The sequence below is a fragment of the Tupaia chinensis genome, unplaced genomic scaffold, assembly GCF_000334495.1.
Source record: "Tupaia chinensis unplaced genomic scaffold, TupChi_1.0 Scaffold000453_2, whole genome shotgun sequence".
Taxonomy (NCBI): domain Eukaryota; kingdom Metazoa; phylum Chordata; class Mammalia; order Scandentia; family Tupaiidae; genus Tupaia; species Tupaia belangeri.
Genome location: NW_006159961.1, coordinates 395,362 through 416,339, shown reverse-complemented (window position 1 = coordinate 416,339; position 20,978 = coordinate 395,362). Strand labels below are relative to the sequence as shown.

Sequence of the window (20,978 nt, the reverse complement as noted above, 5' to 3'; positions counted from 1 at the left end):
CCCGTCCCCCCCGCCCCCGCAAAAATAGCAGCCAACCCCCCCCGCCCCCCACTGCCACCCCCGCCGCCCGTCTCCGGCCGCACATTCCTCCCACCGCAGGCTTGGCTCAAAGGGCCCAGCCCACACGCCTGCTTAAAGCCGTGATCGCCCCGGCCTCACCCAGTCCCTGCCCAGGCCGAGTGGACACCTCCAGGACCTGCTGGTGGCTCCTGTTTGAGGTAAGACTCGGACGAGGCCAGGAAAGGACAGCAGAGCACAGGGAGATGCGAGGGTCCTGGGCCCGGGTGCCCTTACCCTGCGTCTGACTGTATCCGCTCTGAGAGACCATTGGAGTTGATGAGAGTCCACAGTCCTCCTGGAGGGGGCCCTCTCTGTGACCCACGATTAGTGCAGGAGAGTGATGAGGACCCTGTTAGCAATGGGAGATGGGATTGATCCTGGATCTGCCACCGAAGATGTGCAGCTGTAGTCTTGGGTGAGTCCCCTTCCGTCCCTGGGCTCGGTTTCTCATCCGTGGAGTGGGCTAGATAATCACTAAATGCCTGCTCCAAATGCAGGACGCCCTGCCCAGCAGGGACTTCCCCAGATGTCTCGGTCCAGGCCAAGGGCCACCTATGTCCCCTTGAGTCTGAGGTAAGTCAACACTGCAGACATAGACGGGTCCTTGTGGTTAAAGGCTCTGAGAACTCGGGGTCCATCCTGGAAGTGATGGGGAATGTCAAGCGTCCAAGGCGGGTCCTGCTGTCCAAGCAGATGTGCGGATCCCACTGAACTCCCTGAGCCGGCCCTATGCCCCTCCCCAGGGTAGAGCCCGGGCTGAGCAGTGCTGGGGCCAGTGTGGACTGAGCCCTCTGGGAGACCCTTTCATGGGGTGGGGGCCCAGCCTGTTGGCACTCAAGGGCTCATCTTCCGTCTAGCTGCCCCTCCCCCTGTCCCTTGCCGGATCTCACCCCAACATGCTCAGTAGGGACAGACGTCACTGTGCCTGGGAGCGACAGAGAAGGATTTGCTTGATTTTCAGCTTCTCCGGCCAGGCTGGGGGAGATTCCAGGAGGGAACACCTGGACTGTGAGGAATTTCCAACATACCTCAGCCTGGTCCAGCAGGAAGACCTCCGGATTCCTCCTCTGACCCTGAATGGGAGGCCCAGGGCTCCTCTGGGCTGAGGAATCTGAGCGGATCAGGTTGCCAGCTCCCTCCTGCCCCCACCTCCATGCCGCCCACCCCCAGCTCTCCTGGGGGACCAACAGCTGCGGGTTTAGGGAGACCCCAGAAGTGGAGGACTTGCGTTCCCTGGAAACCCAGGCAGTTTCTGTGAGCCGGGAGCTCAAAGCCCATCTGCTTTGCAGAGAGGTGGAATGACTGAGGCCACATAGCACCAGCGGGCTGTGACCCACATCTCGTGACGCCCCCAGGCGCGTTCCTGCTGCCTTCTGTTCTTTCATCTCCCTCCCCAAGAAAGGTGACCCCGGTCTCTTGGCTGAGGAAGTCTGCCTCAGGACACTCCAACCTTGCCCCATCCTGGAGCCCCAGCGGCAGCTACGCCTCCCCTTCCTCAGCCCTGCCTTGGCTGGTCCTCTGGGCTGGAGGCCCTCCCCCAGTGCTATTTTAGGAGCAGTAGGGCTCAGAGCTGATGCCCAGAGCTCCTTGTGAACAGGGCCCTCTCCACACTCACCCCACCCCACTCCGGGAGACAGCACGGGAGGACCCTGCCCTGTGGCCACCAAGCTTGTCCCTCACCCCTCAGGACTGGGCATCGCCAGAGCAGATACAAAAGAGCAGCCACCCAAGGCTGCAGTGAGTGCTCAGGCTGAGGAAGTCCCTCTCCTGAGGGGAAGCGGGCGGCAGCTCCCTGAGAACCTCTTAGCCTCAAAGGGGCTGCCTTATGGCAGATATCACCTCATCCCGCCAAAGCACTGGCTCTCTTCAGCCATCCACAGATGGGTCTGGGTGGTCTCAGCCTCTGCAGTGGGATGGGCAGGGGGAAGTGAAGGGGCGGAAGTGAGTGGGCTCTCTGTGCTCGCCTTATGAAGTGGGTCAGAAACTGGCGCTGCAGCCCTGGAGACCCCACGGGGGCGGGGAGGTGGGGTGGAGGGCCCAGGGAAGAATGGGGGGTGGTCTCAGCCGTCATTTCCGATTCTACCCTGCCTCACCTGTCCTTTCTCCTCTCGTAGCCTGACATGGAAATAACAAACATGGGAAGGCAGGGGTGGGGACATTTACATTTCTTTTTCTTTTTTTAAAACTAATTATTTTGGGACCAGCAGTTAGTGTAATGGCTATGTTGCTGAACTCCCATGTAGTCGACCGTGGTTCGAGTCTTGGACCCAGTGGCTTAAACTCACGCCTGGCGCATGTGCGTGCCCAAGATCCCGAGAGGAGAATGGAGGAGAAGGGATTGCAGCGTGGCCATGCCCCCTGGGGGGTGATTTCTCGCTTTCTGTCTGTCTCTCTCTGTCTGGCGAGTGCCCGTGCCCTATAGCAAAAACCTCTCCAAAAATAAAAATAAAAATAAAACAACAACAGAATAAGCAAAACAAACAAACAAACAAAAACAAAAACAAAAAGATAATTATTTTACTTAATTTTATTTATTTACTTATTTTCATTTGACCAGAGAGGGACAGAGCAAGACAGAGAGAGAGGGAGAAAGTGAGAAAGCAAGCTACCAGGTCTGGGACTCAAACCATGGTCAGTCATATGGGAATCCAGTGCTCTTACCCACCATGGCACCTGCCAGCCCCAAGGAGCACGTACATTTCAATAAATTCCATGGTGCCCTGGAGCTGCAGGTGGGAGCTGCACTGCTCTGGCCCAGGAGGGTTGGGCTACAATAGCTATTTGTTGAATGCCTACTTGGCTAAGCTCTTTACAGCAGCTCACATCTGGCCTAGAAGAGAAGCAGTCTCAGAGCACAGGGACCAAGGAGCAGGGAGGTCACTTGACCTTTCAAGGTCCATGCAAATGCATGGTAGAGCCACTTGTCCATGGCCTGTTCCTTTTCATTGCTGAGTAGTATTCCACTTCCCTGGGCAGCCTTGTGCAGTGACGGGTGGACAGGTCATGGGCAGCGGGGTGGGGCTTGTCGTGCTGTGCGTGCTGAATCCGGGCTGATGGCTTCTGCAGACTGGCCAGGTCTGGAAACTTGACCAGTGCTGGACAGTTACATGGGAACGCCCGGGCGTTCTGCAGTGAACGTACCCTGGAACCTGGCCATCAGCTGGCTGCCTGGCTGTGACGTGGTGTCATCGTCTCCCCTTGGCAGGGGAGGGGACAGGCTTTGTGCAGGTCGCAGAGCTAATACAGGGTGGAGCAAGCTTCAGGCCAGGCGCCCTGATCTCTCTCCCACCAGCTCAGAGCTCTCCGGGGAAGGCAGTCCTCTCTGACATCTTTCTCTTTCTGGAGGGGGAGCAGAGGCCATGTCTGACACAGAGGAGGTGACGGAGGAGTTCGAGGAGTGAGTATCTGGGGACTTCTGTGTGAGCACCAGCCCCCCTCCATCCACCCCACCCCTGGTTCACACCCGGATCCCAGGCAGGGCAGCGGCTGGGCCTGTTTTCATTCGAGACCCTGGGGAGAGACTCGTCCCCTCCTTCCCTCTCCTGTACCTCTGGGTTAAGGACGGCAGACCACGACTGGGCGAGTCTGGGAGGTGCAGAGGCTCAGCTGCAGAGTCCGCAGGGCCCACTGGACTAGAAGACAGGCGGCAGCAGAGGGGTCAAGAAACTGGGCCCCTGAGCTGACCCTGCCTGAAACTGATGCAGAGCTCAGCGTCATGACCCCACCCGGACCCCTGCTCTCCCCTGACAGTGCCCTGACCACAGTGCTGTCTTGGAGAGAAGCCGGGGTGGGTGGTAGCTATCTACTAGGGAGCAGGGGACACAGAGCTGTTGCCTTTCTAGATCTTTCTCTCTGATTGCAGGTTAAGACCCACAATGTCAGAAGTAGCCAGCAGGGGTCCTGCTGGAAGGGCCTGTCAGTAGGTGGTAAAGGAATTCTAGGGACAGGGAGTTGGGACTGGACTGGTCGGCAGGCTGGGTAGAGCGGGCAGGGCTCACCTGTGTAGGATCTGGAGCGAGAGGAGCTTTCTAGAAAGGGGCACAGCCTGCGAAAAGCGCAGAGGCGAGAGGAAGGTAGTGAGTGAGCAGACACTGCAGAGGTGGCATCTGCCCGACTGCGGCAGGAAGCCCTAGGCGACAAGAGGCCCAGCTCGGGGGCTCCAGTAGGCCGGGGGAGCACAAGGGGTTAACTTCAGGGAAAGACCAGCATGGGTGTGTGTGCATGTGCACCCTACTGACTGTGTCCCTGTCACACTCAGGGAGCAGGAAGGTAAGCGTGCACGCGTGTGTACCTGTTTGGATCACGGACAGCAGCGTGGTTTGAAACTGACCCCCTCTTCTCTTCCCTCTTGCTGGCCTGGCTTCCTCTTCTGAGCAGAAGACGCTGTGGAAGGTATGCCTCGGGCAGGTGGGGGGCTAGGGGGGAGAAACTCGGGAAAGCGGCCTGTGTGTCCCCGCCCCTCACTGCGGGCTGAGCAAAGGTCCCCCAGTAACGGTGGCTCCCATGTGGGACTCTGTCCTGCGGCTGCTGCTCAGGACTGCGGGCAGACAGCTCAGATCAGTCTCCTCTCTTGCCCTTTTCTTCTAGTAGAATCACCATCTCTTCTAATGAGTTACTTTTTTAGTAATTCAACAGGCCCTGGGCGCCTGCAGGCCACGCCGTGCTTGTGCAAAAATGTAAATGCTCATATAATTAGAACTAGCCAAAAAAGAATACCCCTCTCACCACCACCACCCCACGCTCACCACTCAGCTTGGGCAGCCATCGGCCTAGGGCTGGCCGTCTTTCACCTGTCTTTTATCGCCCCAGCTACTGTGGAACAGACATCTCAAATCCTTCCCAGGCACTGTGCCGCTTTACGCTTTAATATTTTAGTACGAATCTCTAAAAGATAAGCACTATTAAAAAATAATAACCACAAAACCATACCACACCTGAGGACCCTCCCTTTACATGTGTCCTAAATGGATGGGGAGTATGAAAACTCTCGCTGTGAGAAGTTACACAGGTGTGAGGTTTGTCACCGTTCTCCTGCAAAGGCTCGCTGGCGTCTCTCTGGCCCATTAGCCCGGTGCCTCCTCAGCGCTGGGTCCCATGGCTCCCTGAAAGAACACCCCAAGTCTCCTTCCGGAGAGCTTGACACGTGGAATTGACCAGGATACCTCACTCCAGTCCTCGCTCAGCTATCAAATGGCCCCAGATGACTCCCGGACACCTTGAACACCTGCAGCCCTGGCAGTGGGACCTGCTCCATAGGGGGCTCAGCGTCACTCAGCACGGGTGTGGGGGCGTTAGGAGGAGGGTCTCCAGACGAGGGTCTCCATGCGGGTCTGGGGAGAGCTGGGAGGCTCAGTCACTGCTCCTTCTCTCATGCCCTCTGCTTTCTAGGGAAAATAGGGGAGTCCCCTGCACATTTAGGGCTGTCCTGGGGGTGCCTGGCCAAAGAGGAAATGGAAGAGAAATTCACAGGGAAAGCTGGAAGGGGTCATAGGAGTCTCGGTTTTCGAGGAACATCAAAACTATCCGAAATGGCTTTTAAAACATTTTCCTTTTCTTCCGTGAGCGAGAGAGACAGAGATGGACACAGAGAGACAGTGCCCAGGGGTCTCAGTGCCTCTCTCCACCGCCGGCCTTGGTGGCCCTGGATCACACACAGGTGTGCCTGGTATCCTCTGGAGGTCTCTGGATGCGAACCCAGAACCCTCCTGTGTGAGAACAACAGAAGTCTGTCCCTGTGACACTACACGGGTCAATAATGTCTGACATGCCCTTTCGTAGCGCCAGTATAACGAGAGCTATCCAGGGCCAATGAAAATCTATCACGGGCCAGCAGGTGGCATGGTGGTTAGAGGTGCTGGACTCCCACATGGCCAACCACAGTTCGAGTCCTGGACCTGGTGGCTTGCTTTTTCACTTTCTCCTTTTCTCTCTGGTCAGATTAAAAAATAATTATAATAACTGAAGTTAAAAAAAAAAGAATTCTAAAAAAATCTGTCACTTATAAAATGATATAGGAAAACAACTTCTAAGACATCCCTTTAAGAGCTCTGGTTTACTGAGGAAGGATGTACTGTGACAACCAGGACAGACAGTGGGGAGCGAGTGCCACTTTTGCTTGCTGCTTGCACATCACAGCGGGCCTCCTGAGGGAGTGTGACTGCTTGTCCTGGGCTCGCAAGCAGCCAAGGACGGTGTGATTGCTGCTGCTTTCATCAGCCCTGCGTCTCTCTCTCCTCACACTGGAGCTACCAAAGCGACACATCGGAAATTACTTATCCATGTAGTTTTTTTTTTTTCTTTTTTTAAGAGAGAGATTTTTGCTATAGGGCATATGCGCTTGCTGAAGAGACAGAAAGCAGGAAATCACCCCCCAGGGGGATGGTCACGCCACAATCCCTTCTCCTCCATTCTCTTCTCAAGATTTTGGGCACGCACGCACACTCAGCAAGAGTATTTTCTTTTTTTTTTTTTTTAAAGAAATATTTTATTTAACTTTATTTATTTATTTTGGAGAGGTTTTTCCTATAGAGCATGTGCACTTGCCTGAAAGACAGAAACAGACAGAGAGACAGAAAGTGAGAAATCACCCCCCAGGGGGGATGGCCACGCCACAATCCCTTCTCCTCCATTCTCCTCTCAGGATCTCGGGCACGCACGCACACGAGCCCAGCGTTAGTTTAAGCCACCAGATCCGGGACTCGAACTGTGGTCAACTACATGGGAGTCCAGAGATATAGCCATTATGCCAACTGCTGGTCCCTTAACTTTATTTATTTATTCATTTATTTTAATTTGACCAAAGAGGAACAGAGTGAGAGAGAAGGAGAAGGTGAGAAACCAAACTGCCAGGTCCAGAACTTGAACCGCAGTTGCCCCTGTGGGAGTCCAGTGCCCTTCACTACCATGCCACCTGCCAGCTACCCCCAATCCTGTGCGAGTATTAAGCTGCCAGGTCCAGGACTTGAACCAGGTTTGACTCTGTGGGAGTCCAGCGATGTAACCATTATGCCATCTGCCAGTCCCTCCAAGTAGTTTTATAAGTGAGAGTTTGTTGCCCTCCCACACCTGCTGTGTGGGTGATCCTCGCAGGGCACCATGCTTCCGCTGTGCCACTGTCCGGCCCCTGAAATATTTTTTGAATAAAAAATCTAGCTGGTGGAACCAGCAGATAGTGTGGTTAAAGAGCTGGATTCCCACATGGTCGACTGAGGATCACGTCTTGGACCCAGTGGCTTGAAACTCACGCCAGGTACGTGTGCGCTTGAGCCCGGGATCCCAGGAGGAGAATGGAGGAGAAAGGATTTGTGGCGTGGCCATCCTCCCTAGGGGGGTGATGTCTCGCTTTCTGTCTCTGTCTCTCTAGCGAGTGCACGCGCCCTATAGCAAAATTTTCTCTCTCAAAAAGAAAAAAAAAATCTAGCTCGTTCCAGCACCTGCTGAGTTTCCTGCACAGAGCAGCCTCCGGGCCCTGTGGCGTCTCTGTGCTCTGGAGGTTGAAATTCTGGGCCTCCCTTAGAGGGGCGCCTTCCTTCCACAGGCCAGGCGAAGCCCCCGGGGCCAGGCTGTCCAGTGAGGCATTCTGCAGTGTGACTCCTGGAAAAACCAGAGATGATTAGAGAGAAATCCTATAGGCTCATCAGGGCAGGAAATGGGGTAACTCGATGGGTGCGATTGCTCCCCACTTTTGTACTTTAGTAGGAGGGAGGCCAGGCTCTGTGGTCCTGAGGCAGGCAGTGGCTGCCAGTTCCCCCGTACCCGATGCTCCCCACGTGCCGGGCGCCTGCTGGCCACGCCGTGCTTGCTGGCTGTGTCCATCCCCACGCATGTGGCTGGGGAATGCGTGTTTCTGTTGTGCCAACCAGCTTCGGGACTGAGCTGTGAGGTTGGGTGGCTCGGAAGTGGTGGCTTGGAAAGTGGCACTCAGGCCTAACTCTCCACACTGCCGTGCTGGCCCCGGGCTCCCGCCTAGGTCTGCCCACCCCAGACTAACCTGTCTTGCTTCTCCCCTCCGCTGCTGCCACTGCCCGGCGTTAGAAGAGGAAGACTGGAGAGAGGACGAAGACGGTATATGGCTTCTCCTTCGTGTGCTTTCTGCTCCCTGCTGTCCCGAGGGCCAGTCAGCTGGGGGCCCTGCATGGGGCAGTGTGAGCAGTGGCAGGTGCGGGGTGAGCGGTGGGGAGCTGTGCTGCAGGTCAGGTGTTCCCGGCCCTGTCTCGGAGGCCCTGCATGGGGCAGTGTGAGCAGTGGCAGGTGCGGGGTGAGCGGTGGGGAGCTGTGCTGCAGGTCAGGTGTTCCCGGCCCTGTCTCGGAGGCCCTGCATGGGGCAGTGTGAGCAGTGGAGGGTGCGGGGCGAGCGGTGGGGAGCTGTGCTGCAGGTCAGGTGTTCCTGGCCCTGTCTCGGAGGACCAGAGCCGCAGCTCCAGTTCGTCCCCTTTCCCTGGCTTCTGGTTCTTGCCCTGGGCTGGGCCGTCTCCCAGGCTGCTCTGGTGCAGAGGGGACCCAATGTCTGGAACGCGTGTCCCCATACTTAGTTCGGCACACGTCAGGGCTCCATGCGGGACCCTCCCCAGGAGCTGGGCCATGCCCAGTAGAGTGACCAGGGGTTGAGGGGCCTGAGACAAAGTGGTCCGAGGAGCAGCTGGGGGACTGGAAACGGCAGAGGGGAGGTGATGTCGGCCTTCAGGTGTGCGCTGCCAAGGCAGGGCCTTGGGATAGGGCTGGGGCTTGCTTTTAGAAAGACCTCCCCGGTGATGTCCCGACGCAGACGGCAGAGACGACAGGAGAGGAAGTGAGCTCCCATCAAGGGGACATTGCATGGCCACTGGGTAGGGCGGGGGTGTTGTACAGAGAAAGGAGCCACCAGATGGCCTGGGGTGGGTTCCATAGCGGGCCCTGTCCATCCTGGCCGGCCCTGTACTCTCATGCCTTCTGGAAAGATCTCTTTTTCAGTAAGGCTCCTGCGAGGATCAAAACAGGGCCATCTCCAGGCTTCAGAGAGGACACAGGCCCAGGAAAGGTGTTCAGAGAGGGTGGAGGCAGAGGGAACGGAGGCCGGCCTCTCTCCCATTATGGCCTCTTCCTCTGGCCTGAGGCCTTTTCTTCTCCCTCTGCTTGCCAGTCTGTCAGTCATGGAGCATCACTAAGCACTCCCTACAGGCAGAACTGTGGGTCAGGCGTCATCCTGTCTTCCTGATCTGTCTGTCTGTCTATTCTAAGTGTCTGACAGGGTGGGGTCCCCATCCCGCCAAGCAAGTGGATGAAAGTAGAGAAATCCAGCCCACTTCCCGGAGATGTTGGACCCTCCTCCCCCCACCGTCTGCTGCTCTGGGTTCTCCTTGATATGGACGTGGGCCCACAAACTGGGCAGAACTTTGGGGTAGAAAGTTGGGGAATGGAGCGGGGTTCATACCAGCAGGGAGGTTATCGAAGAAAGAGCTAGGACAGGCAGAGGGTGGCAGACAGACCTCCCCCTCTGCAGGCCCTCCAGCAATGAGTCCTTGGGATCCCCTCCTTGGTGCTGCCCGGGGCACCCACCACACCTTAATGTGCCTCACCTCCCTGATTTCTGGCCCTCCCTGTGGCCTCCAGGTAGAGACCAGGTCTCCATGTTCAGAAAGCCCAGTTCTGATTCCCAAACTCCGGGAGGCAAGTTTAGAACAGGACTCCCCCAGGCCTGACCAGGGGTCCTGCTGTGTTCCTTCCACACGTTTTCTGTAAAGGAACAGACAGTAAATGTCCCCAGCTCCACGGGCCGAGGAGTCTGGGTCCAGCCCCTCTGCTCTGCCAGGTAGCAGGAAGACCTGCGGCCAATACGCAGAGGGAAATGTGGCCGCATCTGGGAAGCCTTTATTTCTAGACAGTCTGTGGTGGGGCCTGGCCTTTGGGCCTAGTCGGCTGACTTGTGGTTTAGACCAGGAACTGAGCAGGCCCCTGTCATTCATATGGGTCACCTCGAAAGAACCTGAGTGCTGTCGGCCTGGCTCTGTGGCTCCTGCCCGTGGGCTGCCCTGGGGGCTGGGAGCTGGGGGCTGGGGGCTCACTGTGTCTGGCTCACCCTCCAGGGCAGGAGGAGGCAGCGGAAGAGGACCCTGAAGGTGGGGCTGAGGCTGAGGCTGAGTCCGAGGAGACCAAGGCAGAAGGTAGAGCTCTGAGTGTCCGCAGGGGCTGGGGGTGGGGCCGGCGAGAGCCCCAGAGCCATTCCTGGGTGGTAAGAAACCCTCCTGGTCATGCATTTCAACTCCTGCATCCACTTCTCCTGTCTGGTCTGGGATTCAGCCCTCAGTTGTCCAATCAATGGCAGTGCTTCTTTCCTGTCAGGCAGGGTCTTGACCCAGGGACACCGAGGTGCAATTAGGCAGCTCCCTAACCCCGTAAACTGGCGGGGTGCACCTTGGTTAGGGCCTGTCTGTGCAGAAGGCTCTGAGGGCAGGGCCCAGAATTCGTGCTCAGAACAAGGACCTTGATCCGTTTCTCCTGTTTTCTTTAAAAGATGGACCAGAAGAAGCTAAAGAGGCTGAAGGTAAAGACCGTCGGACATAGGAGAGAAGCTTGCGGTGGCCAGGGGACCCTCAGAGCAGCTTTGGGGAGACTGCCTACAGGACTCCTGCAGGGAGGTGGGGAGGGGAGGCCGAGCTTGTGGCATTCATAAGGTCTGAGACGCTGAGCTCCGAACCTCTGCCTACCTCGCCCCAGAGCTGCCTTGGTACTTCCTAGTGGGAGAGGGGACTGGGGTCTGGTGTCCGGGTCTGGGCAGGGCAGCAGGACCCAGAGGTCATGTCTACGTGTACGCTGCTGGGGCTCAGGCGAAATCCCTTGTAGCCCAGCAGACAGTCTGGGTGCAGGGTGGGCACAGTGTTGATTGTCATGGCTGTCATGTGCAGCCCTGTCCAGGGTGCCAGGTGGTCCCAGCCAGGCATCCAGAGGGAGGGGCAGCCAGCTGGCTGGGAGCCTTGTCCGCCAGCTTCCCGGCCCTGTGGCCACTGGGAGGCCCAGGGGCAAAGGCCTGGAGGAGAGCCTAGGGCCAGGGTTCCCAGAGCTGTGAAGCCCAAGGGAACAAAGCTGCCTTGGCCAGAACTGGAGAAGGAGAGGCGGCCCGTAAGTCCACTCTGTTGTGCCCTGCCAGGACCCAGCTGTCCCTGAGACGTTCTCCTGGGGGGTGGGGGTGGGGTGGGTGCTTGCAACCTGCTGCCTTCATTCTGGGTGCTACTGGAGTCAGGGGTCCCCAGGCCGGGATCCCACTGTGTAGATGGGGAAATGAAGGCCCCACGTGCTCATCCCTGATGGACTGGTGCCAAGTCTCGGCCCTCCTGACCCGTCACCTTTCTCCCCTCCAGACGGCCCAGTGGAGGAGTCGAAACCCAAGCCCAGGTGAGTGGGTGCGGAGGGCCAGGAGGGAGGCCGACGGGGACAGTACAGGGGTGTGGCAGGGGGAGCAGGCCTGGGCTGGAGCTGCGGCAGGCACAGCTGGCCATGTGCCGTTGTGCGGTTGTGTACTGCACAGAGATCTCTGCCTCAGGGGAGCCTGGGGGCCGAATTCTCCCCACACTTCACTGCACACTGTGCACCCGCGGCTCTGTCTGTCCAGAGAGAGGAGATGGACTAGCTGCGGCCTGGGCACCCCCTTCCCCTACCCATGGGTGGGATGGCCAGAGCACCTTCCTTGGGGCTAAGGTGGGACCTGGAGTAAAGGGAAATGTCTTTAGGGGAGCCGAGTGATGAAACCATGCCGACCTAGGAGAGTTGCAGAGGGTGGAGCAGGACAGCTTGGCCCCACACAGGTGAACCGCACCTGCAGGTGGTGGGTGTTGAGTGGGTTGGGGAACAGGGAGCATCTCCTTAGCCTGCCAGCAGGGGGCGCCTCAGCATACTCGCAGGTGTTTTCCCATCTGATGAGACCTGAGCCCCGCCCAGCCCAGACCACCGCAGTCTGTCCATCTGACCATCTGTCCAGCACCTCTCCCTCCTTGGCCATTTGCCTGTGCGCTGCATTAGCTCGTTTTGGCTCTGCACACACCTGAGGGCAGATGGGAAAACCAAGAACCAGAGACCCACCCAAGCCTGGGGTCATGCACGAAGCGTATGTTGGGCCCAAGGCGCAAACCACAGGTCTCCAGGGTTCACGGGGAACTCTGTGGGGTCAGCCACAGGGATCTGGAGTCGGACACGTATGCATCTTCTCACTTCTCTGCTTCCCGCTGTGTGCTCTGAGCAAGGCCCACGACCTCTCTGAGTTCTAGTTTGCTTAAAAGAGACCAGTGCGACCTTCCTCATGGAGCGCTGTGAGGACAACGTGACAAATGTGGCAGAGCTTGTGTTCCCAGATGCCAGGCAGGCAGCAGGACTCCTGACGTGAACATCAGTGAGAATGTTACTGGGTTTCTGTAGGAGGAAGGGCCCTGCCTGCCCTAGACACCCCGACCCCAGGGCCAGAGTGGGGCTGTCTCGTCAGTTCTGTTCCTCTCTGACAGGCTGTTCATGCCCAATCTGGTGCCGCCCAAGATCCCCGACGGAGAGAGAGTGGACTTCGATGTGAGTGGTGGCTATGGGTAGAGCAGGCCAGGCCTGGGGGTGGTCCAAGGGCCCGGATGGAAGGAGACCTATGGCTTGTAACCTGTGGCCTGTGGCTGGAGGCAGTGGACAGGCAGGATGGGGCTCAGATGGGCCAGGCTGGCTGCTAGCCCTTAAGCAGAGTCCTGGAGTCAGGCCATAGCTGCCCTGTCCCAGGCCCCACTGAGTAGGGGAGTGTCTAGCCCACCTGTTTCCCCCCATCCTGCACCCGCTGGAGCAGCCGCTGAGCCCTGGCCTGCCCACAGGACATCCACCGGAAGCGCATGGAGAAGGACCTGAACGAGCTGCAGACGCTGATCGAGGCTCACTTTGAGAACAGGAAGAAGGAGGAGGAGGAGCTTGTCTCCCTCAAAGACAGGATTGTAGGTGTCAAGTCTCCCATCCAAATGCTCCCAAGGACCCCTGCCCTCCACCCCGTCTCATTAGGCCCCACCTCCTCCAGGCAGCCTTCCTGGGAGTCCCTGACCCTGTTAGGAGTGGGCTGTCCTTCAGGAACCTGCTAGATGGCTTCTTGGGGTCCCTTTTCTCCCTGCCAGACTGGCCATTGCTGGATGGCAGGAACTGAGTCTCTTTCTGGTCCCTGCAGGCCCTGGCTGTGGAGTGACAGCTCAGAAGCCTGCTGTCTCGCCCACTGGGCATGACTGCCCTGCTAAAGCAGGGGGCATGGTGGGCCTGCAGGGCCCCAGGTCCATCCACAGGGCGGTGGGGAGGTTGCCTGGATTTCTTCTCTTCTCCCCACCCAGCAGCTCTGGCTGGCAGCTGGGGACATGACTTGTATCCATCTTCGAGCACAGCGCAGCTGCCGGGGCCAGGACGGGTGTGGGCACAGTTCTCTTAGGAGACAGGAGGGGCCTCCCGACATTCCCAGTTCTTGAGGAGAGCCTCTCCGTGAGCGGTCGAAGGGGCTGCCCTCTCAGCCAGAACACTCTCCTAGGAGGCCCGCCTGTGGGTGCCTTGGAGGAAGGGCTTCACTGCCCTGGGGCTCTGCAGAGAAACCCCTGTGCCCAGCACCTCTGGTGACACCTTGTCTCGGTGCCCACTGGGCGGCTTGGCTGTTTCCCTGCAGGAGAGGCGGCGGGCTGAGCGGGCGGAGCAGCAGCGCATCCGGAGTGAGCGGGAGAAGGAGCGGCAGAACCGCCTGGCTGTGAGTGACCCGCTTAGGCCAACGGAACCCCTAGGGCGCTCCCACCCCTGCAGGCCCCCAGCCCCGCCATCATCAACATGGATTCAGCCAGGACCCAGCCAGCGTGGGGCATCGTCCTGGCTCTGATGGTACAGGAGAGAGCGAGACCGAGGGGCCCCAGTGCCTGGTCCCTCTGAGCTCAGCTTCTGTTCCTGTTACCAGAGACAGAGAGACAGAGAAGGGTGTGGGAAGAAAGCACTTCCCCAAGGTCGTGTGGTCACACCACAATCCCTTCTCCATTTCCCCATCCCGTGGGGACTTGGGGCACTCCCATGTGCAGACACACACACGTATACACCTATACATGAAAGCCCAGCCTGGTGTTTAAGCCTCAGGGTCCGGGGTCTGAACTACGGTCAGCTACGTGGGACACAGGGCCGGCCCTGAACTTGTCATTCTAAAACCCACGAGGACTCGCTTCTCCCCAGTACAGGCTACCTGGGGACTGAAGGCCCCAGAGTCCTCTTTCTGCACAGCGGCTGGCAGGGGGAGGGTCCTTGAGGGCAGAAGTCTTCCTGGGGAGGTCCCAGCTCACGGCTGAGAGTCAGGACTTCATCCTCTCGCTCAGCCACCCTTCATTCACTCAGTAGCTCCGGGCCCCGGCCGTGTGCTGGGGCGCCCTCAGAAAGCTCCTTGCGCAGCAGAGAGAGACCGGGATCTCCTATACAGACCACGGCTGCAGCCTGAGTCGGCTTCCCACCCTGCTCCTAATTTGCTCTCTTCCTCCCCCGTGACAATCAGGAGGAGAGGGCGAGGCGGGAGGAGGAGGAGAACAGGAGGAAGGCTGAGGATGAGGCCCGGAAGAAGAAGGCGCTGTCCAACATGATGCATTTCGGAGGGTACATCCAGAAGGTAGGTGGGGGTGGGGAGGTGCGCCCAGAAGAGCAGGGAGCCCCCTGCAGCAGGCGGCCTGTAGGCTGGACCCAGGAAGAACTCCCAGCCCCATGGGCAGGAACTGCAGCTTCCTCTGCCCCAGCCCAGCTCTGGCTCTCAGCCTGCCTGGGCTCTCACCACGAGGGGCCTGCAGGGGTGGGGGCTGCTGGTGGGGCTGGGCACCAAGCCCTCCCCACCCTCCCCAGCTGCCGCACTGCCCAGGGCCCCCACAGTGGCTGGGGGCCCCTACAAGGAGCCTGTCCTTTTTTTTCCGGCGCTGCCACGACAGCTTTGCAGCCTGCTGCCCACTCCCAGGCTGTTTGCCCGCCGGGGACTGGTCCCGCACCCCGACCTTGAGCAGTCAAGCGCGCTAACAAGGAAGGCATCCCTGCGCTCCGTGGTTGTGTGGCTTTGTCCTGGGAACTCACCGTCCGGTCCTTACATGTCTGTTCCTCTCCTGGAGACCCCACCTCAGGGAAGAGGGCCTGGGAAATAGATCCTCCATGCAGTGGAGGGACCAGACGTCGCCTTTGGTTTCCAAAGTCCCCGCTCTGCCACCCTGCCCTGCCCCGCAGTGTCTGCACCAGCCAAAGGTGTGGCCTGGGCCTGCGGGCAGCGCACAGACTCGTGCTGGTGGGCCAGGCTGCCTGCAGCCGGTGTCTGACCGTCATCTTCTCCCCCGTCTCTCGGCCTCTCTGCCTGTGCCTGCCTTCTCTCTGTCTCTGTCACGGTCTCCGTCTTTCTCTCTGAGTCTTTCTGTCATGGTTTCCTGGCTTAGCAAGCCCAGGTGGGTACCAAAACTTCAAACCCTCTCCTCCCCGTACTTGTACTTTCGGGGAGCTTCCTGGGCAGGGAAGGTGCTTTCTGGAGGGGAGGAGGGTCGAGCCTGGGCTGTGTGGGGAGGAGGGAGCCCTGAGAGAGAGGGGTGAGCTGGGTAGGCCAGGGAGGAAGGGCTAGAGTGGCCGACCTTGTGCCACCTCCGTTTCTCTGGGAGCCCGGGCAGTGGATAGTGTGGAGAGTCGCGGGGTCAGGAGGAAAGGAACCTGGTCCTTCTGTGGGCCTCAGCCCTCTCTCCAGAGGGTTCTGGGAGGGTTAGGGGTCAGGCTGGGCAGTCCCTAGCCAGTTCTCCCTGCTTACCACTCTTCAGACGGAGAGGAAAAGTGGGAAGAGGCAGACGGAGCGGGAGAAGAAGAAGAAGATTCTGGCAGAGAGGAGGAAGGTGCTGGCCATTGACCACCTGAATGAAGATCAGCTGAGGTGGGGCCAGGAGAGGGCGCCCCTGTGGGGGTTGGAGGGTCTGACAGAGGGCATTTCTTGATATAGCCACCAGAGGGCGCCACCACCCCATATATTTTCCCAGGGCCCGTTTGGTGGGATGGGTGCCAGGCTCCTGCAGGTCAGGCATGCTCCAGCCCAGCCTTTGCTAGTGGGCCAAGAGAACAGAGCAGGCGCCTCTAGTGGGCCAAGAGAACAGAGCAGGCGCCTGACCCCCTGGGCTTCAGCTCCCCTCTTGCACAGAAGTGGTGGGGAGGGGACTGAACAAGAAGCTGGGCAGTGCCAAGGCTCTCTCCTTCCTCCATGTTCTCAGAACTTTGCCCTGACAGCCCCTGGGATCTGCTCCTGAGCACTGGGCACCATCCGCAGGGAGGGCTGGGGGCACCCTCGCAGACCTGGAGGTGGGAAGGAGGGCTGGGCCTCTGGGGCAGGGCCCGCCTATGGAGTAAAGCCCACAAGGGCCCTTTCCCGGGGCCCCTCACCTCCTGCTGCCCCTGCCACTCCGCGGCGCAGGGAGAAGGCCAAGGAACTGTGGCAGAGTATCTATAACCTGGAGGCTGAGAAGTTCGACCTGCAGGAGAAGTTCAAGCAGCAGAAATACGAAGTGAGCCCACATGCCATCCTGTCCCACGCTTCCCGCTATGTCGGGTCTCAAGTGGCAGCCTGGCCCCTTCCCCGCCCTCCCAGCCCCTCGCCTCGTGCCCCTGCCAGTGCTGGGCCACCACCAGTGCCCAGTGCCCTCCTGCTCCTGTCCTGGGGCTGCTCTGAGCCCCTTGGGCCCCACCGCAGGCCTGGGCTTGGACTGAGTGAGCTCTGACCGCGCTCCTCATCTCCCACTCTGCAGATCAACGTCCTCCGGAATAGGATCAACGATAACCAGAAAGTGTACGTATCCGAGGTCCTTTCCTGGCCCGCCTACTGCCTCCTCGCCCACTGTCGGCCTTCTGCTCCTCGCTGGGGGCTCTGTGCTCCCACCTCTTCGTCCCCTCCTCCAGCCCACAGGCCTCCCCGGGGCTCCTCTTCCCCTTGGCGGCTGATACCTGGTGGGAATGGCATGCAGGACCTGGGATGTGCCCAGAGGCAGCTCCAGGCCGCTCCTCTCGAGCTGTGGCACTGCCCGCCCTGCCCTGACCACTGCACTACCCTGCCCCGTGTCCCATCTCACTGGGTCCTGCTTCCTTCACAGCTCCAAGACCCGTGGGAAGGCCAAAGTCACCGGGCGCTGGAAGTAGAGGGAGCAGCGTCTGCCAAGGCTGGGCCTTCTCCCCAAGAGCTGCTCCTTGCTCACATACTCGCCCTGCACCCCACAGCTCCAGGCCTAGCACCTCACCTGCCCCCACGCCCCACCTTGCCAGTAATAAAATGCCCCACACTGAATGACATTTCTTTTAAAAAATAATTATTTTAATTTTATTATTATTAATAGTATTTTACTTTGCTATAAGGCACACACACTCACCAGAGAGAGATAGAGAGGGAGAGAGAGAGAGGGAAATGAGAAAGCAAGCCTCCAGGTCTGGGACTTGAACCATGTTCAGCCATGTCAGAGTCCAGCACCCCAACCAGTAGGCCACCTGCTGGCCATGTAAATGGCATTTCTGCCACTTTCCCTGAGAAGGAAAGCAACTGAGGCAAGACCCTGGTCTCCCTGGGGTCAGGGCTGACATTGGCGCTTCAGGATGCAGGCCCAGGGGTCTTCCAAGAGGGCATGAGTTTCCCCTGCCCAGTCCCCTGGCTCCAGCCTCCCGCTGGGAGAGGGCAGGAGGCCCGGGAGTGCAGGCACTGTTTCCCCTGCCCAGGAGGGAGGTGCCAATAGCTAAGGGCTGTGATTTTAGCTGCCGTGAGTCACCTCACATGGCACATGGGGAGTGGGGACGGAGCGTCCTCTGCGTGAGTCAGTCCTGGGGAACAATGGAGGCCTCTTTGGAGGGCTCTTGTTTTCTTCCTCCTCGTGGCCTGGCTTGGGAACCAGGCGTCTGAGGGACAGGGAGCCCGGCGGGAGGAAGGAGGGCTGGTTTCATTGGGCAGAGTTTCGGGCCAGAGCTGCCCAGAGCCTGAGTTTGTCTGGGCGCCTCCGTTCCCCCCTTCTCATGATCTGTGCGTCCTCCGGGGCCCTGAGCTGGAGAGGACAGCGTGGCGGCTTGGATTCCAGTTGGCAGAGGACGTGGAGATACAGTAGGATGGGGAGCACCTGCCTCAAAGCTCTGCAGCGCGAGTCCCCGAGTGGGCAGGTTCTCTGGTGCCTCCACGCCCAGTCGCTCACCCCACTCTCAGTGAGTCTGGGAGGCTTCTCCACCTCCCAGGAGGGGCGGGTGGAGTCGGGCCTCCCTGTCGAGCTTGCGCCCTGTGTCACATCATGGCTGTCACAGCTGTACTGCCCAGGACCACGCAGTGTCACTTCCCTGCTCCTGTGGGCGTCGCCCCTCGTGCTCCCAGGAAACAGTAGGGGCCCAGTCGTCCTGTGCTGTGCGCCAAGAACAGCGACAGATGCAGTGACACAGTCGGAAAGGGGCGGTCCCGCGTGACCAGGAGGGGCTTAGCCTGCTGTGTGCGCGGAGGTGTGCCGGGCTGCGTCTCTGTGCCTGAGTCCTCCCGTCTAAGCCATGGGATTCTCCCGACGGGTAACTGAAGTAGGGTGTGTGAACTCGGAGCACGGCAAGTGTGAATCGCGTTAGCCTGGGTGCTGCTAGGAGACATTAGCAGCCTTTCTTGAGGGCTGGGGTCTTGGAAGCTGGGGTCACCAGCCTCAGTCCGCATCCTGTGGAGGGTATGGCTGGTGGAGGTGCTGCAGGCCTCTCTGTCCTGCTCCCTGACCAGGCCCTGGTGCTGCTGCAGACCAGCCCTGTGCCCAGTGGCCGGGGGTGGGGTGGCAGAACTTGCTCTCAGGCCAGCTTCCGCCCCTGCCTCTGCAGCCTGGTTTCTGGAAAGGGTGGGGCTGGGCCTGAGCTCCCCTGGGACCCACCCTAGTGGGAGAGGGCTGGGCTCGGGGCAGGCCCAGGCTGGGGTGCAGAGAGACCAGGCAGGGCTCCATTTTCTTACCCGTGGCTGTGGGTACATACCCCGCCCCTCAGGAAGCCCACTCTGCCCTGACACTCTCCCGGGAGGAGGACAGAGTGAATCAGGGAACATGCTCTGATCTGGGGACACTCCCCCTTCTCCTGTGCCACACACCCTCCTGCGTTTCTGCCCCCGTGCGTAAAGACGCACATTCGCCCCGGCTGAGCACCGCGGTCCACGGGTCCTGTCCCAGGTTGCAGATGAGGAAGCTGAGGTTCCGAGAGTGGAAGCACCACGCCAGGGACTAGTCAGTAAGCAGTAAGCTGATATTTGAACCCAGTTCTACTTGAGTCTAGAATCAGGCCTCCTCCCAATGCATAGACCTAGTAGATTGAGGATCCCCCTAATCTCCCCAAACTGCAGTGCCAGGGCCAGAATGACAGCCTCCACAAGCTGCCAGGGGCGAGCCCAGGTCAGGGAGTGCCCGCATGAGTACAGGGGCTCCCTCTGCTCCTTCCTGCCCCTGCACCACCCTAGAGAACAGCAACCCCCTTCCAGCAGCCTCTGACTGGCAAGGCTGGGACCCAAGAGGGGGTGAGGTGCTATATCCAGTCCAGGAAGCCAGCCTGGAAGTGGTGTTGAAGGGCCTTGGCCCAGGGTCCTGTTCAGGGAGCAGTCACTTAGTCCACACCTTCCTCCTTCCAGGGGTAATTACAGCCCGTTCTGGGGCCCAGAGTAGCTGGGGGGGACCTCAGGATTGTGTGCAATGGCCCCAATGACCCGTGGCTCTGCAGTCAAGTCTCAGGAGGTCCTGGTCTGGACACCAGCAGGACTGCCCTGGGTCCAGGGGCGGGCTGCTGGAGGTCCTGACATCCACCTCTACCCTTATTTTCTTTTCTTCTTCGTCTTCTTCTTTGTCTTCTTTTTTTTAATAGAGGTTTTTGCATGCGCTCACCAGAGAGACAGCAAGAGACAGACAAAAACCAAGGATCACTCCCAGGGGAAATGGCCATCCCTCAATCCCTTCACCTCCATTCTCCTCCCAAGATCTTGGGCATGCACGTACATGCACCCTGCATGAGTTCAAAGCCGTAGAGTCCGGGACTCAAACCATAGTCAGCTATGTAGGAGTCCAGCAACTTAACCATTACGCCATCTGCCGGTCCCTCCACGCCTACTTTCTAGCCAGGTGGAGCAGGGTGCTTTCATCTTCCTCAGATGTCCCAACCTCCACTCCGTAGTGCCCTTTGCTAAGAGGTCCTCTCTTCCTCCCTGCCTAGCCGGGGTCTCCCCATCTCTTGGGGTTTTGAGTAAGTCTTTCCAAGAAGTCCTCCAGCACGTCATGGGCTCTTGTGGGGGACCCCATACTGCTGGTGATTCCCAGAAACCGGGTCTGAGAGCCCAGCCTGCCCTCCCTGGCACTGTTACCGGCCTCAGCCCCACCCACCTGCTCATCCCAGGTTCTTAGCCCCACCCCACCATCTGCGGGAATTTAAATTGCTCTCAATTGAAGACTAAGGAGAAAAATGTTTCCACACTTGTGCAAAGCACCCAGCCCGCGGGGGAGCCCCGCCCAGCGGCCTGCACTCTCAGAGGGCTTTGGTCACACAGGTCACACCTGCGGCGCGCCCAGATCCCAAAGCAGTTTCCCCGCAGAGGCAGGCCTGGGCGACGCAGACAGCGGGCTGCTCTTCAGGAACGTGTGGGCGGGGCGGCAGCGCTGGGGCGGTCTTGGGCCCAGATCCGCTGAGATTGTGCTGGGCTTGCAGAAAGGCAGGCGGGGAGACCTATCTAGGACGACCTGCCTCATCCCTCTGCTCCCCACCCACTCACAACCTGCCAATTCCCAGAAGCACCGGACTCAGGACCCAGGCTGGTAAGAGTGCAAGGAGAAGGTTATTTCTCTACTTGGGGGTAGCGGAGGAAGAGGAATTTTTCTTTCTGAACTCGACACAGAGACTCCTCTGACCTCTCCCGCCGGCTCAGGCTCGAGTGAAGCGGCGCGCGGTGGATTCTGCTGGGA

The 20,978-nt window shown here is 59.2% G+C and overlaps 1 protein-coding gene across 5 annotated transcripts; it reads left to right on the top strand.

Moving 5' to 3' along the window:
* The first annotated feature begins 91 nt into the window (after positions 1–91).
* On the top strand, positions 92–17,340 carry TNNT2 (troponin T2, cardiac type). 5 transcript variants are annotated; one of them, XM_006155471.2, is made up of 17 exons: positions 92–218; positions 3,406–3,457; positions 4,319–4,329; positions 4,435–4,452; positions 8,095–8,124; positions 10,122–10,199; positions 10,550–10,579; positions 11,394–11,427; positions 12,528–12,588; positions 12,873–12,989; positions 13,694–13,771; positions 14,552–14,662; positions 15,462–15,470; positions 15,831–15,940; positions 16,472–16,562; positions 16,803–16,843; positions 17,145–17,340. In XM_006155471.2, the coding sequence occupies exons 2-17, from the start codon at positions 3,420–3,422 to the stop codon at positions 17,188–17,190; spliced, it is 903 nt and encodes a 300-aa protein (XP_006155533.1). In that variant the 5' UTR covers positions 92–218; positions 3,406–3,419; the 3' UTR covers positions 17,191–17,340. The 5 variants fall into 5 exon arrangements, with proteins under 5 accessions (XP_006155533.1, XP_006155532.1, XP_006155531.1 ...); XM_006155470.2 differs by lacking the exon at positions 8,095–8,124 and having other exon boundaries at positions 94–218; positions 4,438–4,452; XM_006155469.2 differs by lacking the exon at positions 8,095–8,124 and having other exon boundaries at positions 94–218; positions 4,438–4,452; positions 10,547–10,579.
* Positions 17,341–20,978: the final 3,638 nt, after the last annotated feature.